The sequence below is a fragment of the Hemibagrus wyckioides genome, linkage group LG17 (genome assembly GCF_019097595.1).
Source record: "Hemibagrus wyckioides isolate EC202008001 linkage group LG17, SWU_Hwy_1.0, whole genome shotgun sequence".
Taxonomy (NCBI): Eukaryota; Metazoa; Chordata; class Actinopteri; order Siluriformes; family Bagridae; genus Hemibagrus; species Hemibagrus wyckioides.
Genome location: NC_080726.1, coordinates 8,363,795 through 8,385,144, shown reverse-complemented (window position 1 = coordinate 8,385,144; position 21,350 = coordinate 8,363,795). Strand labels below are relative to the sequence as shown.

The window sequence follows — 21,350 nt, the reverse complement described above, 5'->3', positions numbered from 1 at the left end:
GAACATTTGAAGCACCTCTGACCATTATACCACTAATCAACGACCTGCATGATGGAAGCTTTCATAGACATGTCCCTAGATTGTCCTTTAGCTTTGACGGAAACGCTGCTGTACATAACCATGAAGGACACAGAAGAGCAGGAGAGGACATGTGTCATCCAGAGACACTCACCAGGTAGACAGCGATACTTCCCCCGATAAGGAAGCCACTGTAGACATCCATGGCATGGTTTTTGAACTGGATGATGCGAGTCAGACCACAGATGACTGCACACATAATGAAGGAAAAGACCAGTAGGGGCTTGAGTAGCTTGGAGGAGTCAGTTAAGGTGGCGTTGAAGTACATCTGCGAAAGGGAAGCACATGGGGGATTTTTTTTTGCACAACAAGGAAAGCGCTGAAGGTGCTACTGTCCTCCTAATAATGATATACAGGGTTATATGCTTGATCTCTTAAAACTGTCATCATCTATTGAAACAAATGAAATTAGCAGAAGGCTGGACTGGACTGAGAAGAATTAGGATTGTGTAGTAGGGTTTACACTGCTACTCTTAGCAGCTAGCTATTCAACATATTAAAAACTACTACTTCAATAATACCAATAAATAGTACATTCTTGTCTTATTATCCATTTGAAAAAAGCCTAAAAAGCAAAAGTTTTGTGTTGTGAATTCTTATGTGAACTCAATAAGAGCAAAGAGTAAGTTTTAATTTGAACTGAGCTAACTGCTATCAGCTAGTTATTTAGCGCTCTAAGAAACCGCTTTGAAAACACCAGTGAATGGGATTTTCATGTTTTTTTAGGCTTGCAAATCAAAGGAAAAGTCTTTTTTTTCCCAGTGTTGTAAAAACTGCTTTTATTCCTCATGTTAGCTTGAGGCAGAGGATTTTTTTTCCCCCTCTTGTATCGTTAGTTATGTGAAAGAGAAATGTGTTTATATATGTTTATGCAGACCTTACATCGCTTAAATAATGTTTTTATAGTCGTCAATCCTGGGTCAACAAATTGCTGAAAGTTCAACACTAACTATAATTTAAATAGAAATCTGCTACTGCTGTCACAACTACAGTATAGCTTTCAGGAGAGTAGACAAAAAGCATTTTTGAGCTAATTAAATTGAAAGGACAAACGAGCCCAGAGGCCATGAGCTGCAAAGTCAGCTTTTAATTTATTTAAAGAAAAAGAAACATGGCATAGCTGTTTAAGGTTCTTCTCCTTCCAGATCCAATCATGACAGCCATCTGTTCTCGTAGTGAGAAGGATGGCCTTCCCATCTCCTTGTTAATGATGATGACTGTTATGTTCACATGAACACTCCTTATAAAGTAGCCTTTATTATTATCACCACACATACATTACAGAACAGTGGAATTCTTTTCTTTGTATATCCCAGTTAAGGATGTTGCGGTCAAAGGCCAACTAAAATGCAGCGCTCCTGGAGCAGAGAGGATTACAGGACTTGCTGAATCACCCAACAGAGGTAGCTTGTTGGTGCTGGGGCTTGAACCACACCCTTCTAGTCAACAACCCAGTCCTGTAACCTCTTGAGCTAGCACTGCCATAAAGTTCATGGAAGTTTCAAAAGAACTCTCCCAGTTTTGGTAACTCTTGTACTCTGTATACTGTAATGTGAAGGAACAGTGGTGTCAAACAAGTCAGGACCACCCCTATAAGGGTTCTAATCTAACCCAATTTTTTTGTTTTTAGTTCAATCTGCACAGGATGGTTTGAGAATCTGATTGAGAATGTGGAGCTAGGCTCAGCTATTCTATTAAAGGGCAGAATAGACAATAAACTCAGACTATGAACTGCTGATAAAATGGATGCATCTCGATCAGCTCCATATTCCATGAATACTGTACACGATTTCAGGCACTGATAAGGACTCTGGCTCACTACACATTGGGACACTGATGATTCAAACATATAAAATATTCATACGATATAAATTTGCTAGTTTTATCACACACGTTTCCCTCATGGTACGTGGTACTTCAAGCAGGATTGTAGGCAAGCTTGTGGATTTTAATAAATCATTAAACAATTAAAAGTTGTCAGACTTACGAAACCATATATAGAACACCAAATAAAGTTAAGGCAACTTATCATTTGAGAGATACAAGCTTTACAAAGATAACAAGCTACCTACATTTGTACAGAAAGTTGGCAGAGTTCGTTGTTTTTTTTTTTTTTTCCATTTTCACTTTCATTTCCAGCAAGAGAACATAATGAACATGGATGCTCCCTGGATTTGTGGTGTATTGTGGGATTTTTTAGAGCCCGAACAGATTTGGCGATCGAGAGAGACAGCCTTTAAAATGGTTGACTCCCTGATCAGTGCCCTGACTGCTGAACTAGAGAGCTGATTGAAATGCAGCCACTGTATTTAAAATACATAATTAACAAGCTAGAAAATGTATGCTTTAACCATGCATCTTTCCAAAAGAACTCATTTAGACAGTGAGTTTTTATGCAGTCACGACTTATGTTTACATATTTGTAGGTGAAATATGTCCAATCCATTTGCATTTGGAGAAATAACACAAACAAAAGTACATAATATGTTATCAGTTTTTTTTTTGTCCTGACCACTAGAATGTGGACCAGATGCAATGTGGTCCATTATATAAAATGAGTTTGACACCCCTGATGTGAAGGGAATTGGTGAAATAAATTTGGTACAAATAAGACTGCCAGTAGTTCACATTGTTACAGAGCACTGGAGACTCATTACTTTCTTCTTGCCTTCATTCTGACATATTTTCTTAAAGTGGCTACTCATATTCATTTTCGTGATGTTACTTTACAATTCTCTAGGTGTTGGAATGCATGTGAGGGGGAATCATTACCAAATCCTAGTGTAGTTTGTGGATATAATTGTAGATTATATCTAGATTAGATATGTAGATTTTAGATTTTTTTGGAGTACTGAAGCTCCTTGCTACTTACACTGATCAGGCACAACATTATGACCACTGACAGGGGCCGTGAATAACACTGATGATCTCCTCATCATGGCACCTGTTAGTGGGTGGGATATATCAGGCAGCAAGTCCTCAAAGTTAGAATCAGGAAAAGTGGGCAAGCGTAATGATTTAAGCGAGATGGACAAGGGCCAAATTGTGATGTCTAGACGACTGGATCAGAGCATCTCCAAAACTGCAGCCCTTGTGGGGTGTTCCCAGACTGCAGTGGTCAGTATCTGTCAAAAGTGGTCCAAGGAAGGAACAGTGGTGAACCAGCAACAGGGTCATGGGTGGCCAAGGCTCACTGATGCACGTGGGGAGTGAAGGCTGTCCTGTGTGGTCCGATCCAACAGACAAGGTCTTTCAGCAGGATAATGCGCTGTGCCACAAAGGAAAATGGTTCAGGAATGGTTTGATGAGCACAACAACAAGTTTGAGGTGTTGACTTGGCCTCCAAATTCCATAGCTCTCAATCCAATTGAGCGTCTGTAGGATGTGCTGGACAAACAAGTCTGATCCATGGAGTCCCCAATCTCTCAACTTACAGGACTCAAAGGATCTGTTGCTACCATCTTGGTTTCAGCTACCACAGCACACCTTCAGGGATCTAGTGGAGTCCATGCTGAGATGGGTCAGGTCTGTTTTGTCAGCAAAAGGGGGACCAACACAATATTAGACATTATAATTGGTCAATATTGGTCATAATGTTATGCCTGATCGGTGTATTTCTACTGTAACACACTTGTCCAGCAAAAAATAAGCAACAAGGACTAAAATCAAATGAATCGAAACCAAAATAGTAAAATAAAATTGAGATTGATATCATGAAAGCACACAGTGTACAGATAAATGCGTGGCATACAAACTATTTCACACCAGTGTACAATTTCACACGATTCGGCTGGGCAGTCAAGTGGAATACTTACTGAGACGTACACCGCAGCGAAGGCAGCCAAGGTGGCATGTTGTGATGGGAAAGACTTCCTGCAATGACAAACACAGAGTCTTATATCAACAGATCTACAGGAAAGGATGTATCAACGTCCAGTTGGTGCATCTTTTATCTATATACCTTTTATTAGTCGTTAATTTCATTGGCTAGAGTGAGGACAGTCTGCCTACAGGATGTCTGAACAAAACAAGCATAATTACGCCCAGCAATTGAGTGGAAAGGCTGTCGAGGACTGAATAGCAGAGCAGTGCAAATGGATGTGTGTGGGTGTTTTGGAGCTGGCGCTTCACAAGTGAAGCAGGACTGAACTCTGTGTGGGTTTTTTTGCAGAACGCTGCATGCTGACATTCACTATCTTCTCTCTATATCCTTACAAACAGGCTACAGATTGAAGAATCTTTTACTAAAACCACAGACGAACAGGATATGGTGTTATAGGGCTAGAATGCTTAATATATCGTATATATTTCATGTCAATTCCTCTATTTTGTTGTTAAAAAAATCACAAGCATTCTCTAGCACAGTCACTGCTTTGGTAACAGTTTTATCAAGTAAAAAAATGTATTTTGCATAAACTACCTAAGCATATATAAATTATCGACAAAACCTGCAACTCTATTGTGTGTGTGCGCCACAATTAGTAGGAATTTTTGGTAAACAGATCATATTTTAATATGCTAATTCATTAAAAGCATGCTTTTATCACTGCAAGCTCTCTGTGGGATGCACAAATAACACAATAGGAATAGAGTATGTTGTCATGATTGTTAATAATCCAGGTTCAACAACAACCCCAACACGTCCTTGGGACAAAAAACAGTTAATCGCAAAGGGTTACCTTAAGCTTGTAAGTTGGGGTCAGAGCACAGGTTACCATGATACAGCATCACTGGTGCAGATAGGGTTAAGGGCTTTGTCAAGGACCAAACAGTGTTAGCTTGGCTTGAACCACCAACCTTATGAGCAACAACCCAAAGCCTTAACTGTCTGAGCCACCACTTCCCAGAGTGGCATGGTGGTGGCATGAGGGTTGGCATGAGGTGTGACCATAAGTGGCTTGTCATATTACAGACCCCCTCAATACAGCTTTATTTCATGATATTCAGATATAAGGCATTTTAATACGCTCATCCTTTTATTTAACCTCTTTGTCCTGATTCGAGCTGCAGTGAATGAACAGACCACATTTGGGAGGATATGTGCTCTTTATGACACTGCAGAATGAGCACAGCTACATCATGTTGCATGGACGCTGCTGCTGGTCAGGCAATCGCAGTCAATGCTAAGATGTTCTGATAAAAAAAAAAAATACTTCTTTACTCAGTTACTGTGACAGTCACAGTGAAGTGCATATTAATCTAGACACATCTATAATAGTGCGCAAATACTTGGGCTGAATCTTGCATTGAATCTAAATGTAGTGAGATTAATTTTATGCTAAAAAAACTGTTCTTAAGCAAATAGCTCACAATAGGGTTACGAAAGAGGGATGAATTTCAAAAAATCGATCATTTTTAACCCTAGAGTTAATTATTCTTGATTGCCTGAATGACACTATGTCGGCTTTCTAACCTTCCAGCGTTGATGGCTGCTGTGTCCGAGCCTGAGCAGATGTCCTCCACGATAAAGGAGTTATCATCACAGGTGGTGTTGAGGATGGTGTAGTTGGGTTTACACACTGTCAGGAAGTAGGGAGCGTGGTACCCTGTGGACAGCTGGATGATGTCTGTGATGAGGGCTGTGATGCACAGGCCAAAGATGTGAACACCTACACACACAATATATATATATTTTTAGTATATTCTTACAGACGGAAAATAATTGAGAAGTGTCTGTCTGCAGAGTGCAGAGTGGTGGCTGCCTTGAGCAGGAGTTCGTACATGAACTCAAAGTCGTGCCACAAACGTAATTTTATTACTAAGTCTGTAAAAAATATGCCTGGAAAGTGAAATCATTCATTTTTATACTGACTCAAATCTACACCCATATTTCCATCAATGGAGTCTCTCATTTCCATATATACTTACCCACAATCTACACATAAGGCGCATCTACCACCTGAACCTATAAACGTATAAGCTACTAAAACAATTATGATGATTAAAATGTATGTAAGGCACAGAAAAACAACACATGCATGCACCCATACAGTACATAATTACACACTCAGCCACTGTGATTAATAACACCCTGAGTTAAAACAGGGTAAAAATGACATAAACATTGTTACTTATCCTTGAAGTTACACAGTGTGACATTATCAACAGTGTTGCTATCGGAAATTAATACAAACCGCGGGGTAAGAAAGAGCATGATAAATGAATGCCTACCCACAAACCTCACAGCCCGGCGGATGTAGGAATTAAAGTTACAGCCGGCGGCATTTATGTTGGCTTCGGTTTTTATGTTGATTCTTCTTTTGACCTGGAAGCAGTATAGAATGCCTTCTCCGATCATAATCTGTGGAGAGACATTTAGTCGTGATTAGACAAACATACAGTGCTAGTCGGTGATGGATGGATTGTTTGTTTTCTGTTATATTAGCTGAAGATGTAGCTTTTAGGATCATGGAAGCATTTGTTTGGTGGACTGGGTAAATTTGTTGGATGTCAATGTGGCTGAGGTCAAAAATATAGAAAAATTTGTTTAACTAAATACTGTACAAAACTGATCTTCTTTGTCATGTCAAACTTCCCAGTAGTGGACAATGTCCCATATGAAACTTAGGGCTTTAAGAATTTGTAGTTCTTCATGCATTTTTCTGCTTTTAGCTAGCTTACCTATAGCATTCATAGAAAAGTTACACTAATGTTTATATCTTCAAAGTAAATGTTGATATCAAACCCATTTCTGCTATATATATATCATATATATCATATCATATATATAAATTGAAATAGAAATTGCTATGAAAACAAACAAATGGATGTGGTGTTTTTTTGTTTCTAGCTAACGTTCAAAATGAACAGCAAAACTATTTTTGGCAAACTATTTTTTGTCTGTTTTCTTTGCCATCATTCTTAGATTTCTTACTAAATCAATGAATGTATTTATTTCCTGTTTAAATACGTCTTTATGCTATCATTAGTAGTGATAGCATATGATTGTCGTCAAAAATTTAGCTGTCTAAGATGGCTGCCCCATTACCTTACAGTGTCCAGCTACATGGTGAACTTCTGTTCATATTTCTAGACCTAATCCAAATCAGACACTCTGTGAGACGTTCCTGATAAACTGGGTGTACGTTTGAGGCAAATATATAAAGGAAGAAAGAATTCTGGGTAAAACAGGTGCTTTAGCCTTGTAGCTATGTTGAGAAGCACATGCTGTACATTGCATTTGGAGTAAAAAGGAAAAAAATGTGGGAATTGTGTGTGCTATTCTATGAAAAACAACTGTTTTAATCCCAGAATTGTCTGAGAGCCACCTCTGACCCCTTCAACAAGCGCTCTAACACTAAAAGTCTCAGCTTTGTGATTTTATTCTTTCTTAAAAGCCTTTCTAGATCGCTTTGGATGAATGAATGTTTGAATAAAAGACACACAACTGTGTGCTTTTTTTTTTTTAATCTTGATGATATTTGTCTAAGCAAGATGAGCATCTGTCACACAAAAGAACAAAAGAACCAGGAAGAGCGAAGACCCAAGAGAAAGATGTAGATGCAGCTCAGTTTCAGATTTACACAGCCTGATCTTTTATGTAAAATGTCGAGACAGAGAACAATAGAAAGGAGGAGAGAGAATGGCGGACAGAGAGTCTGAATAAAGAGATGGAAAGAAGTAACACGTCAGTCTGGTGTCTACAGGTTCTGTCCTGGGGTAACAAACACACACACACACACACACTCGTCATATTCTGACTTTGGAAAACCAGTTAGACTCTTGATCCATCAAAGCCGTAATTCTTACTAAAGTGCTGCAAATGAGGCATCTAAACACATTTCCATCGACTGATCCAGTGCATCACAGTTAAGGACACTACAGAAGCTTAAATCTGCATTGACCTAAATTGGACATGTCTTGCATGAGACTAGAATCAATGAATGAGAGTTAATGAGGAGGATTTAAGCTACTTGAGCTCTGAACCTCACCAGCTAAAACCCAAGGGTCTGAACATTAGCCATGCTTCCACTGATCTAATGTGCATAATGCAAAACGGTCAAATGAAAATGTTTACATAAAATGCTTTTTTCCCCTGTTTTTGCGTCAGTAAATGTTCAAGCAAGGATTCATGTAGAGGAGACCAAAACAGAAAGGAAAAAAATATCTGTAGGCCATCCTCAGCATACTTCTTCATGATAACAGCCGAACCTTTCATCCTATCAAATACATGCATCACTTTATGTTCTACAGTGAAACTAATGAAGGTTCAGTCTCACTAAAGGAAACATGGCTTTTAACTCAAGTTAATCCTTTCTTTCTTTCTTTCTTTCTTTCTTTCTTTCTTTCTTTCTTTCTTTCTTTCTTTCTTTCTTTCTTTCTTTCTTTTCCTTCCTCCCTCCCTCCCTCCCTCCCCTCCTTCCTTCCTCCTTCCCTCCCTCCCTCCCTCCCTCCCTTCCTTCCTTCCTTCCTTCCTTCCTTACTGCCTCCCTCTCTCCCTCGCATCCTTCCTTCCTTCCGTCCTTCCTGCCTCCCTCCCTTGCTTCCCTCCTTCCTTCCTTCTCCTGACTTTCTTACTGCCTCCCTCCCTCCTTTCTTTCCTTCCTTCCTTCCTTCCTTCCTTACTGCCTCCCTCCCTCCCTCACATCCTTCCTTCCTTCCGTCCTTCCTGCCTCCCTCCCTCCCTCCCTCCCTTGCTTCTTTCCTTCCTTCCTTCCTTCTCCTGACTTTCTTACTGCCTCCCTCCTTTCCTTCCTTCCTTCCTTCCTTCCTTCCTTCCTTCTCCTTTCTTTCTTTCTTTCTTTCTTCCTTCCTTCCTTCCTTCCTTCCTTACTGCCTCCCTCCCTCCCTCCTTCCCTCGCATCCTTCCTTCCTTCCTGCCTCCCTCCCTCCCTCCCTTGCTTCCTTCCTTCCTTCCTTCCTTCCTTCTCCTGACTTTCTTACTGCCTCCCTCCCTCCCTTCTTTCCTTCCTTCCTTCCTTCCTTACTGCCTCCCTCTGTCCCTCACTTCCTTCCTTCCTTCCTTCCTTCCTGCCTCCCTCCCTTCTTTCCTTCCTTCCTTCCTTACTGCCTTACTGCCTCCCTCTGTTCCTCACTTCCTTCCTTCTCCTGCCTTTCTTACTGCCTCCCTCCCTTCTTTCTTTCTTTCTTTCTTTCTTTCTTTCTTTCTTTCTTTCTTTCTTTCTGCCTCCCTCTGTCCCTCACTTCCTTCCTTCCTTCCTACTCCTGCCTTTCTTACTGCCTCCCTTCTTTCTTTCTTTCTTTCTTTCTTTCTTTCTTTCTTTCTTTCTTTCTTTCTTTCTTTCTTCTCCTGAATTTCTTACTGCCTCCCTCCCTCCCTTCTTTTCTGCCTTCGTTTCTTACTGCCTCCCTCTGTCCCTCACTTCCTTCCTTCCTTCCTTCCTTCCTTCCTTCCTTCCTTCTCCTGCCTTTCTTACTGCCTCCCTCCCTTCTTTCTTCCTTCCTTCCTACCTTCCTTCCTTACTTACTTATATTGTATCAACTCAGCCATCACACTTTATCTTCACAAAAATCCTCATTTCATACATTACATGGGAATCTCTTAACGGTTCTATGTAGAACTCTATGAAAGTGTGTTTCCTTTATAAGTAAGGTCGCAACAATTAAATGCTTAGTTCAAGCTATCTACCCTACTCTAATTCAGTTAATAGTACTGACCTAATCACCTCCATCCATCTATTTCCTGTACCATTTATCCTACTCACAGGGAACCTGGAGTCTCTCCCTGGGGATTTGAGAAGGTGCCAACACACACACACACACACACACAATTTAGTGATGCCGATCAGTCTACAATGAATGTCTTTGACCTGGGGGAGGAAACTGGAGTACCCAGAGGAAACCAATGAGGAGAACATGCAAACTCCACATGCAGGACTGAGGCAGGATTTGAGTCACTGAGCCCCCCATGACCTCATCACATCAAATTTTTAAAAGAAATGATAATTTTTGGATTTCTCTTCTTATTTACACCTGAATAATAGAACAAGCAATTGCTTGAGCAGACTGTCACAGCTATCTGATATCACGTCAAGGACACTGGGTCTAATCAATGAAACATGAAAGATGCTGATGAAATAGAAAGAGAGAAAGTGAGTGACAGACTTAACCCAATAAATAATACAAGATTCTAAGTGCAGGTTATAATATCTCTGACCTTCAAGTCTCCATTCGGCTAGTGTAAAAAAATTCACATAAATCCCTGGATAACACGATTATAATAAAGTTACAGTACAAATATGCCAAAGAACTCAAAGGCTGGCTGGACCACATCTTTTTTTTTAAAAGAACATATTCTAAAATAGGCACAGGAAGTATTCTGCTGCTTTAAACCCAGAGAGAATCCCTATCTCATTCGTTCATTCTCTTCGGTGTGAACATCTCAGCCACAAATGAACCCTCTGATTAAGCCAAAGGCCATTTCACGTTAAAGCAATTTATAATGATCAAAAACCATGATGGTACTGTGTATTAGCATTCAGTGCATGATACTAACATACAAATAGTGACCATCTTTCATTATGTGCCTAGTGCATGTGCAAAATGCATCCTGGGTAGGTGGTAGCCAAAATTGCACTGACAACTGAGATAGAGAGAGAGAGAGAGAGAGAGAGAGAGAGAGAGAGAGAGAGAGAGAAAGAGCGTACCTGTCCCCTGAAGAAGAAAGTTTAACCGAGGATCCTGAGTCACTGCTTTATGCTGAGGTGGGAGTATATGCTAATTTGACATTGAGATTTGCATATTAAAACAAGCAAACCTTGACACGGTGTGCAACTCTTCAAGAAAGATGACGTTCTTTTTTTTTTTTTTAGCCACCATATGCATCACAGTTTGCAATAATTGCATTCCTTTAGCTAGGCTACACTACACTTACACACAGCTTTAAACCGGTGGTTCTCAAGCATGGTCCTGGAGCCTTAATGTACTTCAGGCTTATTTATCAGTTGAATCGTGTGAGTTGGGTGTACAGTAGAGACCAGAATTAAAGGCACTGCTCTATATGAAGTCATAGTTTAATAACAGTGGCATTTTGTAGTGTTTATAATCATAGATGTTCATAGATAATCACAAATCTCAGTAAAGAAAAAGGTTTGTTGATTCATTTTCATTAAGCAGTTATACCTGGTCTGGGGGTTATAGTGGATTCTGAGCCTATCCTGAGCCTAGGAGCTTGGCATGAGGACACACTATGAATGGGGACACCAACCATGTCAGGACAAAATGCACACACACAATGTAACACACTTATTGAAACCTAGGGGCAGTTTAGTGAGTTTATACACTTGGCCTGAAAACTTGAAGCGTCACCTAAGGCTAAGTCTAGGCTCGTTTGGAGGCGAGACAGAATAAATTCTGAAGCATGGCTCAACTGCAAAATTCCATGCATCACATTTGTATCAGAATTTGCAAGATTTCAGGCACTAGTTTAAATCTTTTACTGTTACCTACTTTTATAATTATTTTCCTATAGTACACATAATACACCCAAGCAGTGCTGAAGAGTGCTTTTTAGATGCGCAAAATATCATTTTGCAGGAATACTTGCAAATTAGGAGCCATTCTTAGCCATTTCTTGCTGGGCAGGATGGCACAAGACATGGATTTTTCATGATGAGCAGATACCTGAGCTTTGACACCTGATGTGAACTCTACCACAGTTTAGTTGAAGCAATCCCCAGTACACTGTTTTCAAAAGGACGAAGGGTCGGTTTTATGGACTGCTCCTGGGTTTAAAAACAGTCTTCAGACTTCACCAAATATGCTATGGACTCTACGGGCTCAAACAGCCCCAAGCCTGGAAAAAACCTATGTATGAAATCCGCCTTAGCATAGTCAACCCACCTAGCAGAAGGTTTTAGGAGATGGGAGAAAACCAGGAGGAAAGCCATTCAGCCTGGGGTTCTGCAAAAGCTATCCATTGTTGACCAATTACATCAGATTAAAAACAATCAACTAACTGAAACAGAGATATAGCACCACAGATAAACTCTACTGGCATCACTGTTAGCCATGTTGATTCTGTCTGTCGATTCAACAAACACTCCTACAAAACCTAGTGCGTTGGACCTGAACTCTTGATAGTTCTGATACAGTTATCTGATGTGTCTTTATATCTATAAAGTTAGTGCGTTGGACCTGAACTCTCGCCCTATAGCCCTGATACAATTATCTGACGTGTCTCTATATCAAACTGTAAACCAGGGCACTATTATTATAAAGAAAGATCTGCTAGCAAGCCTCACTGCTACATCAATGAGCTGATGCTATCACCTAGACGCCAGCACCTATCAGTATAAAACTGCAATAGAAGATAAAAAGTAACTAACAGCGGGAAAGTGCTCTCTGGCTGCTAAATCACAAATAAATCACTAAAGCCCAATTCACACCAACACTTTTTTAGTCATCTAAAGTTTCGATCTGTTAGGCTTGCACCTCACGTTCAAGATTTAAGATTCAATATTCAAGAAGCCTTTATTACCATTTGCACAACAGGGGCATTGGAATTCTTACACGGGTTCTCAGTCAGACACATAGATTTAACACGGCAAAGAAGGACGTATAAAAGCACACAAGAAAGAACTGCACATGGCAAATGTTACACGTGAGGGTAGAAACAAAGGTATAATTTTGCACATACATTCTACCGTGTGCTTAAATGCCCAAGCCATGCCAATCCATGAATATATTTACATACTGATTTATTGAAAACAGCTTTGACAGTAATGCTGGATGCAAGGTTTTGCAATATGGAGGTAAAGCCTCCTTCAGGCCAGAGGAGTTATTTACATTTTCACATTCTATACACTAGAAGTTCAACAGACTCTAATTCACGACGATGTGATAATTGTGGAGTCTGACATTACAGAGCAGAATGTTTATACAGTACTGACACTCATCACCACCAACATGTGAAAGCGTTCTCACTGGCTCATTGTCTCACGTCATGTTTTAAACTGAACTGTGTTGTAAGAAGGACTCACTTTTAAAAATCAGTGCAACTCATGTTCTAGTCCTCATGTTCCGCAAGTCTATAACACACTCCACTACACTCATTACATAATAATCCTCCATTTTATTTCCCTTCTTAACCTGGATCGCTATGTTCGCTAAAAATGTGGAACTGTAAAGCACTGTAGTGTTAAGTGTGTGTTCGACTCCAGATCTGACCCACAGCTGTTTTTTTTTTTTTTTTTATGTGTGTGAGAGATTCAGGAACTGACCGTGGCTGCAGGAATTACAAACGCCAGGCTGAAGAGCATGAGGAACGGTACGACCTCCTTGTTGGGATCGATGTAGGGCATGCTCAGGCTCCGGTCATTGCAGCTGTAGCCTGAGTGCACAGGCTTGAAAATGTCTGTCAGCTCCAAAAAGTACAGACTGACCACTGAGGAGGCCAGGATCGGGAGCTGCATGTGAAGAGATAGACGAGGGTTATTACAGTCAACTGCAAATAAAATGAAGATGATATTGATAATAATATAGTCAAGTCAAGAAGCTTTTCAATCATGTATAGGTGACGCAGTACACAGTGAAATGAAACAACGTTTCTCCAGGACCCTGGTGCTACATAAAACTATATAGAACATTGTGCTAATGACTTAAAGTAAGTTGTCCTAGCTACATAAAGTGCATCTCCAAAACTGCAGCTCTTGTGGGGTGTTCCCGGTCTGCAGTGGTCAGTATCTGTTAAAGGTGGTCCAAGTAAGGAACAGTGGTGAACCGGCGACAGGGCCATGGGCGGCCAAGGCACATTGATGCACGTGGGTAGCGAAGGCTGTCCCGTGTGATCCGATCCAACAGACGAGCTACTGTTGCTCAAATTGCTGAAGAAGTTAATGCTGGTTCTGATAGAAAGGTGTCAGAATACACAGTGCATGACAGTTTGGAAAAGGGGGACCAACACATTATTAGCTAGGTGGTCATAATGTTATGCCTGGTCAGTGTATTTGACATTGATGTTGTGATATATTTAATAATCCATAAAACTGTGCTAGGCTTGTCTTGGGATAGAAGCAGCCTAGTCCTGGATTACTAATTTTATGTAGTGATGTCTGATGTGTCAAACCAGTCACCAGTCACAAGTTTGCACCATAATGGTCATAATTTTTACATGTCAAAACAGAATAATAACATTTTTTAACATGACAGTAAAATATATAGCTGTAGCATGCTCTAGGTAAGCCTTTCCTGTGTCCAAATTTTCTTATGTTTCCTTTACAATGAAGCCTACAAAAGTGATATAAAAAAGAACCCTGATATGAAACCATGTCGTTTCCTGTTGTTATAATAAATAAATAAATAAATAAATAAATAAATAAATAAAAACTGTACATGTGAAAATGTCTGGAAAATAGTCAAATGTTGACAGTATTTCTTATTATAGGATTTCAGTAAAACATATGTAAAATTATTAAATATATTTCTAGACTGTAAATGTTTATATTCTACTGCCAGAAAATGTTGTTTCATTCTAGAAATAAATGCTTAAAATTAGAAGAAAAAATAGTGGAATTGTCTGCCAATAGAACAAGAAATGTTTTAATAACTTATTTTAGGTTTAGTCTCATTTTTTTAACAGGCATTAGTAGATACCCGACTATATTCATGATTTTTCTAGCCGTAACAATGCCATTTTTTTTTTGCAATGTGTACAATTACAACTGAAATTTTCTGAAGCTCCAACAGACTGCTTTGTGAAATTCCTGCAAATGTCCACAGGAGTCTTGCGGGTGTTAAATCAGTTCCTGCTGTGATCTTTTTATGTCTGAAAAGAGGGTGAAAATCTCTTTGGAAACAAAGATATAGATCAGAAGCAGTCAAAGCCCTTACAGGCAAAATATTTGAAAAGAAGCGAATGAACCAAGCAGCACGGCTGGACTGACAAACAGCATCTGATCAATATTATATCAATTTATGAGAGAGACTCACTCATGACTAGCAAACCCTTATCTATGCGCATGAAGAGGGATAGATAGATAGATAGATAGATAGATAGATAGATAGATAGATAGATAGATAGATAGATAGATAGATAGATAGCAGATTGAAGCAATCAAGCAAACAAAGAAACAAACAAATAATTAATTAATAAAAAATAATAAATTATAATAAACAAGGCTATGGGCAAAGAGTGTGTACTGTAGTTATGTTACTATAGAAAACCTTTATTAGGTATATATGCAGGTCAAAATATCCATGGATATACTCATAACACACAAATACATAACCCAGAACATATACTATGAATCTAAAACTATCTAGAGCTAATAGAAAATATACAGTATAGAATAGAGCTTCTAGATGATTCCAGGCAGTAAGACATCAGTAGTAGTATATAATGAATAATATAAATACAGCCGATGGGAAAAATCAATATGAAGTACGTTAGCAAGGTTTTGGGCTACAACAAGCCACAAGAACAGCTTCAGTGCTCCTTGGCATCAGTTGTCAAGTCTCTGGAATTGTACTCGAAGGGATAAACACCATTCTTTGGGAAAAAAACCAAAACATTCTCTCAGCTGGTGTTGTGATAATGGTGGTGGAGATGATGGTGCTAATGATAGTAACACTCTTGCTCTAAACATCTGTCACAGATGTTCTGTTAGGTTGAGATCTAGTGCTTGTGAAGGTCATAGGAAATGATTTACTTTATTTTCATCCTCATCAACCGTTCAGAGAGCCCTTGTACCTTGTAGGTTGGGGAGGAGTCATCCTGGAGGAGACCACGCCCATCAGGAAAATAAAGCTGATCACTTACATTTATATTTCAGATGCTTTTATCCAGAGCAATGTAGAAAATGTGCTCTCTCAGTGAATACACTGGTTCAACAAGTCACAGACTTAGGATACGATCTAAAAAACAGTGTTTTCTTTTATTTAACACAACATGAAACAAACATGGAAAATAGCTAGTTTAAGTGTTTCAGGAAGAGGTAGGTCTTTATCTGTCATTTGAAGACGGTCAGTGACTCGGCTGTACGGACATCTAAGGGAAGTTCATTCCACCACCTCGGTGCCAGAAAAGAGAAGAGTCTAGATGTTTACCTACCTTGTACCCTGAGAGATGGTGGTACTAGGTGAGCAGAGCTAGTAGATCTGAGGGAGCGTGGTGCGGTGTGAGGAGTAATAAGAGCTTTGGGGTAACAGGGTGCTGGTCCATTCTTGGCTTTGTAGGCAAGCATCAGTGTTGTGAATCTGATGTGTGAAGCCAGTGGAGGGAACGTAGCAGTGGGTTGAAGTGGGAGAACTTAAGCAGGCTGAAAACAAGTCACGCAACTGCATTTTGGATCAAGAATCGGTTTGCTGGGATCCTTCTCTTTAGTGGAACAAGTGGACTCAAATCGTGGCAGCAAAATACATAAATGCCCCCGCATAACATAACATATTTCACTGTAATTTAAGTGTAATCAATTTTTAGATGTATCATTAGCTCTGAGAAAATGGCTCATTACATTAACTAGCCTGCCAAATTTGACCAGTGACAACTCATTAGAGCTATTCATCTCAGCCAGCTGCCTATTTAACAGAGTATACATCCATAAATGAATCATTTTATTTATCTTTAAGCTATTTTAATGTTTTCCCAACAAATTCGATTTGGCAACTTAATTATTTTAAAAAGTAATTATCATGTATTGTGCTGCTCGGGCTTAAAACATAGAAATAAACTAGAAACAACAAACCTTTACACTCCTGAAATGGTTTATATGACAGGAGTCTTGTTCTGACTCATTTAGAAAGTACTAGAACTTAACAGCTTCTTGAACTTACCGATTTGTGCTGAGAAGCTGCTTCAGTGATAAAGATATCAATTAATATGCCTTGGCGGAACTTCTCTCGGTTGCTGATTTAAAAGATTATGGAGTTAACCTCATATTCCTGAGCAGTATAAATAAGGACAATCCATAAATTGAATAAAATTTCGAGCAGCTATGAAACATGAAACCCATTTCAAGCTAGTTTCCACATTATTTACTCCACGTCGACATTTGACGGTCAAGGCAATCTGATGTCAAAAAACAAAACAAAAAACAACCTCTACTCATCATCAAACTCATCTCGTTTCCTTTTTGTCCCATCTGAACTGTCAACAAGAAGCCTTATGTATAATTCATATTTCAAATAATTTATTTTTCGTTTCTCTCCATCCACCTTTTGCTTAGTAGCTTCCTACAGAATAGTTGACAAATTATTATTTCATAAACAATGATTTTATTGTGCTGCAGGATAGTAAGGTTTCTTAAGTTCATATCTATAATACTACCACAGTTTTACTGTAGTGACTAATGGTAACTATGGTAACACTCTTATATGGACTATAACAGTTAACGTGGTGCTTCAATTACCTATTATGTCTTTAATATTATAAGTAACTATGAAAATTATGTGAGTGCTGTAATTTTATGTAAGTATGTGAGTATTGTACATTCTAGTCCCCATTTTTATACTAAAATGCTGAAAATGTACATCATCTGTTCTAGCGTACCTTCAGAACATTATCCATTGTATTATAATTACAGTGTATTATTCATTAAGCATTTAAATAACAAAATGACCAAAATAAATTTATCTCCATATATCCACATATAACAGATATTTATAAATCGATGTCAGAACAAACAGACCAAGTTGTAACCAGGTAACAGCGTACACAAATTAGAACTGACTGCGGAAGAAACAGGCAAGATTTCACACAGAAGAAAAACGGCATAAGATGAGAAACCTAAGAGAAACTCAATCACGAATAAAGTGAGATTATTAAAAGAATAGAGGCACCTTTAAAAGTTACAAATCACACCTTTATAACTGGGAGATTGTGGAAGGGATAAGGAGGGGGAATAAAAATCTGTGTACTTCACAAATTGATGTTCCATTTCAACTGTATTTTAAGTAGACCACTATTCCATTATGCTCTGCAACCCACTGAGATATAGCGAGTGTGAAGAAAATTGAGTGAAGGAAATGACTTTATATATATTATTGCTTCGAGTTTACTGTGGAATGTCGAAAAACCTCACACTCTCTAACCCCAGTGCTTCAAGAAACACATGTGGAATGACTGATACACTCTTCTGACTGAGGTGAAGGTGACGAGCACAAGCTAAAACAGTGCTGAACTGCAGGGTTATGACACGATCACGACTGAGAGAATCTCTCTTTAGGAAATAAATTTATGGGTCTATGGTTAGCAGACCATGAATGTTCTCTGGTCACTGGACTGAAAGAAAGGATCACTCTTTTGGGTAGAAGACCGTTAGTCAATGTGGCCCAAGTAACAGAAGCTTAAGGCTACAATACTGTTTATCAAATGTGACTTAAGTGAATCCAATGCCAGAACAATTCCGGTGCTTTAATTTTTCGTGAGCTAAAAATAAATTTGGTTTATAAACAGTATGATAAGCCTTTGTTGGTATGTTCTTAATCGCTTATTGGTATTTCATTAAGTGAACAGTTCAGGCAAAATGAAAGTTATATAATTTTCTCCTCAGCCAACATGCAGACGATGAACTAGTCCATGTCTGGTGTCCTTCTCTAGTTTGGTACTTAAGCTGTTAGGCTAGATTACAGCTGCCAGGTAAACTGCATATCTAAATCATACACACTCACCTGAAACTGCACCTGAGGAAACCCCAAAAGCACAGAGAGAACATGCAAACTCTGTGCACACAGGGCAAAAGCAGCAATCAAACCCCCTATCCTGGAAGTGCAAATGTGGTTACCACTAAGCCACCGTACCTCTAGTAGAAAACTATAACAACTTTTTGGACACCAAACACACAATTGTTTACTCTTAATAAAGGAACTATATATATATATATTTTTTGGCTGAACTGTGTGGCAAAGAAAGACATATATTTCACCAACGTATAGAAGCAGGAGGCAGAATATAGCTTAGAAATATTACATCAGTCAGTCAAGCCCTGTGTCCTGTGTCTACCCCTATGCTGCAATAAAACAACCCATAAACCCTCTCATAATCATGATGATCTATCAGACATGAGGCAGTAAATTCAGTAGATGTTCATATCATTGTCCCATAAATCTCTGTATTGCGCTCTTGGCTCATATCCCAACACAGCAATCTCACATGGCCGGTTTAGCACCACTGTTATAGACATGTATCAGATATGTTCCTGCTCACTGCATGGATATAACAACCATAAAGCAAATTACATCTAGGATCTAATCCTTGTTACTTTCTTCTGAAAGGGAAAAGGTTTTGTATTGGGGTTTAAATGACTTGTGACCCCTGAGAGGACATTAACCACATGGCTGCTGTCCTGTGTTACGGATATGGAGGATATTTCTCAGGAGCTTACTGTCCTACTTTCAGTCTTGTGTGAACAAAGGAGGAGAAGAGTTTGTATGAAGCAGTCGTTTTGCTTTATATAATGACACAAGGCCATGTTATTCCTGTTTAAAGGTTAAAGCAAAGTGGTATCAAGACATGTAAAATTGCACATGTTCAGAATAAGTTCAATTTTAGAGCAACTGAGCAAAAATACGGCGATAGTTAAGACTTGCTGTCACCACCTTGGTGTTGATTATTTACCAGTAACACTAATGTCCAGATCTGTTATTCCTCTAACATCATGGAATTATTAATGAATTATTATTTATGAATTAATGAATTGTCAATATTATGAAATAATCTTATTCCACGTATCACTTATAACAGCTATAAGCACTTCTTCTGCCTTCAGCCACTATTTCTTCTCTTCCAAAGTCTTTTGGCTTGAAGACTTTCCCCGTCCCAGTGACCCCCCCAGGGGCTGATACTGGAGACTCCTTCCGTCTCATAAAAAAATTTCCTTTTCTTTGATAAATGGCAGCACAAAATGTTTTAATTATTAGGATTAGGTAATTGAGGAGGATGTTCCTGGGAACACTACACTACTGTCAAAGCTGCTTGTTATAAAACATTAATTAACACCATCTGACTAATAAGAATAAGCAATCCAACAACACTGTGGTATAAATGAGAATAACACACAATGATTTTGTGATTCTGCGATTGCGGAAATGAAGGCAATCCAGCAAACTCCAGGATATTTGAAGGAGCTTGCAAATGTTTACATTTATTGCAGATTTTCTACACATTGCAGTAAAGATGTGTAGTGTTCTAGTCATCAAAACATGCATTCTGCCAAAGCCCTCTTCGATTCATGTGTGTCAAACATGAGCACAGCTATCACAGATAACATGTCTTCACTTGTAGTAGCTGTTCTTGCGATCCTGTGCTTGCGATTTCACCAAATTAAGTAGTTTTCCACAAAAAAAAATCGCAAAAAAGTTGCATCTTTTTTGAATTTTTGAAGATACTGTATGCATTTGACAGCAAAATTAGCTGAATAAAGTTATCATTTGTTATATTAAAGCATACAGTGACCAGGGTTGATTTTATTTGATTTTATAGTGTTATATTAACACCTCCTGTGTTTAATTAAGTCTGGATTGACTCTGAAATTTTGTAATAACTAACAGCGTAGTTCATTTTCAGTGGGGAATGAACATCTACAGTCTTAAAAAAATAGATATGAAAAATAAGTCTTGCTCTTTAAGTGACTTCTTAATGGTTAAATGAACTCTTATAGATCCGAACTGCTCAACATCTCAATGGTTAGAATACCTTATAGTGTTATTGCCTATCCCAAGGCTGGGCATGAGGTGGGAATACACCCAAGTCCACTGCAGACGCTATGTACACACACATTCACACCTATGGGCAATTTAGCATGACCAATACACCTAGCATGACCAATTAACTTCTGCAGCTATAATATCCAATGGATGAAAAATAAATCATAAAGCTTTGAGCTAACTTGCAATCTTTAAGAATACACCAAGAGGATTAAAGTACACCTGCTGGGCTAAAATAAACATCATTATGCTGAATGAACACCATTTTCATTCATTCATCTTCTGTAGGCGCTTTATCCTAGTTGGGTTTGGGGAACATTCTGAGCCAATCCTGGGAACACTGCATGCTTGGAGCAGGAACACATTCTGGATGGGATCAGCCTACATACTGGCTAAGACTTGGGAGGTGGGATGAAACCAGAGAACCCAGAGGAAACCCACACAAGACACTGGGAGCACATGACACAAACCAATGCTCAAGAGTGAACCAGGTACTTTGGAGCACAACTGGGTTGAGTTAAATGTAATTAACTTTAACATTTATGGCTTCAAAATGATGTCTATTGTAATTAATTTGTATTTGCTGTTGTAAATTGATGCACACACATTTATTAATTAAAACCTAGTGGGTTAAAGTTAACCTTATGATGTTGAGATAATACCTACATGGC

General features: G+C 38.9%; 1 protein-coding gene across 1 annotated transcript in view; it reads right to left on the bottom strand.

Moving 5' to 3' along the window:
• plppr4a (phospholipid phosphatase related 4a) overlaps positions 1-21,350 on the bottom strand; it is a 28,009-nt gene that overhangs the window by 6,004 nt on the left and 655 nt on the right. Inside the window, exons 2-6 of the mRNA XM_058414616.1 lie at positions 13,260-13,445; positions 6,250-6,379; positions 5,492-5,687; positions 3,894-3,951; positions 173-346 (exon numbers count right to left, since the gene is read on the bottom strand). Of these exons, the coding sequence (XP_058270599.1) occupies positions 173-346; positions 3,894-3,951; positions 5,492-5,687; positions 6,250-6,379; positions 13,260-13,445 (744 nt within the window). The remainder of the gene's footprint in view (positions 1-172; positions 347-3,893; positions 3,952-5,491; positions 5,688-6,249; positions 6,380-13,259; positions 13,446-21,350) is intronic.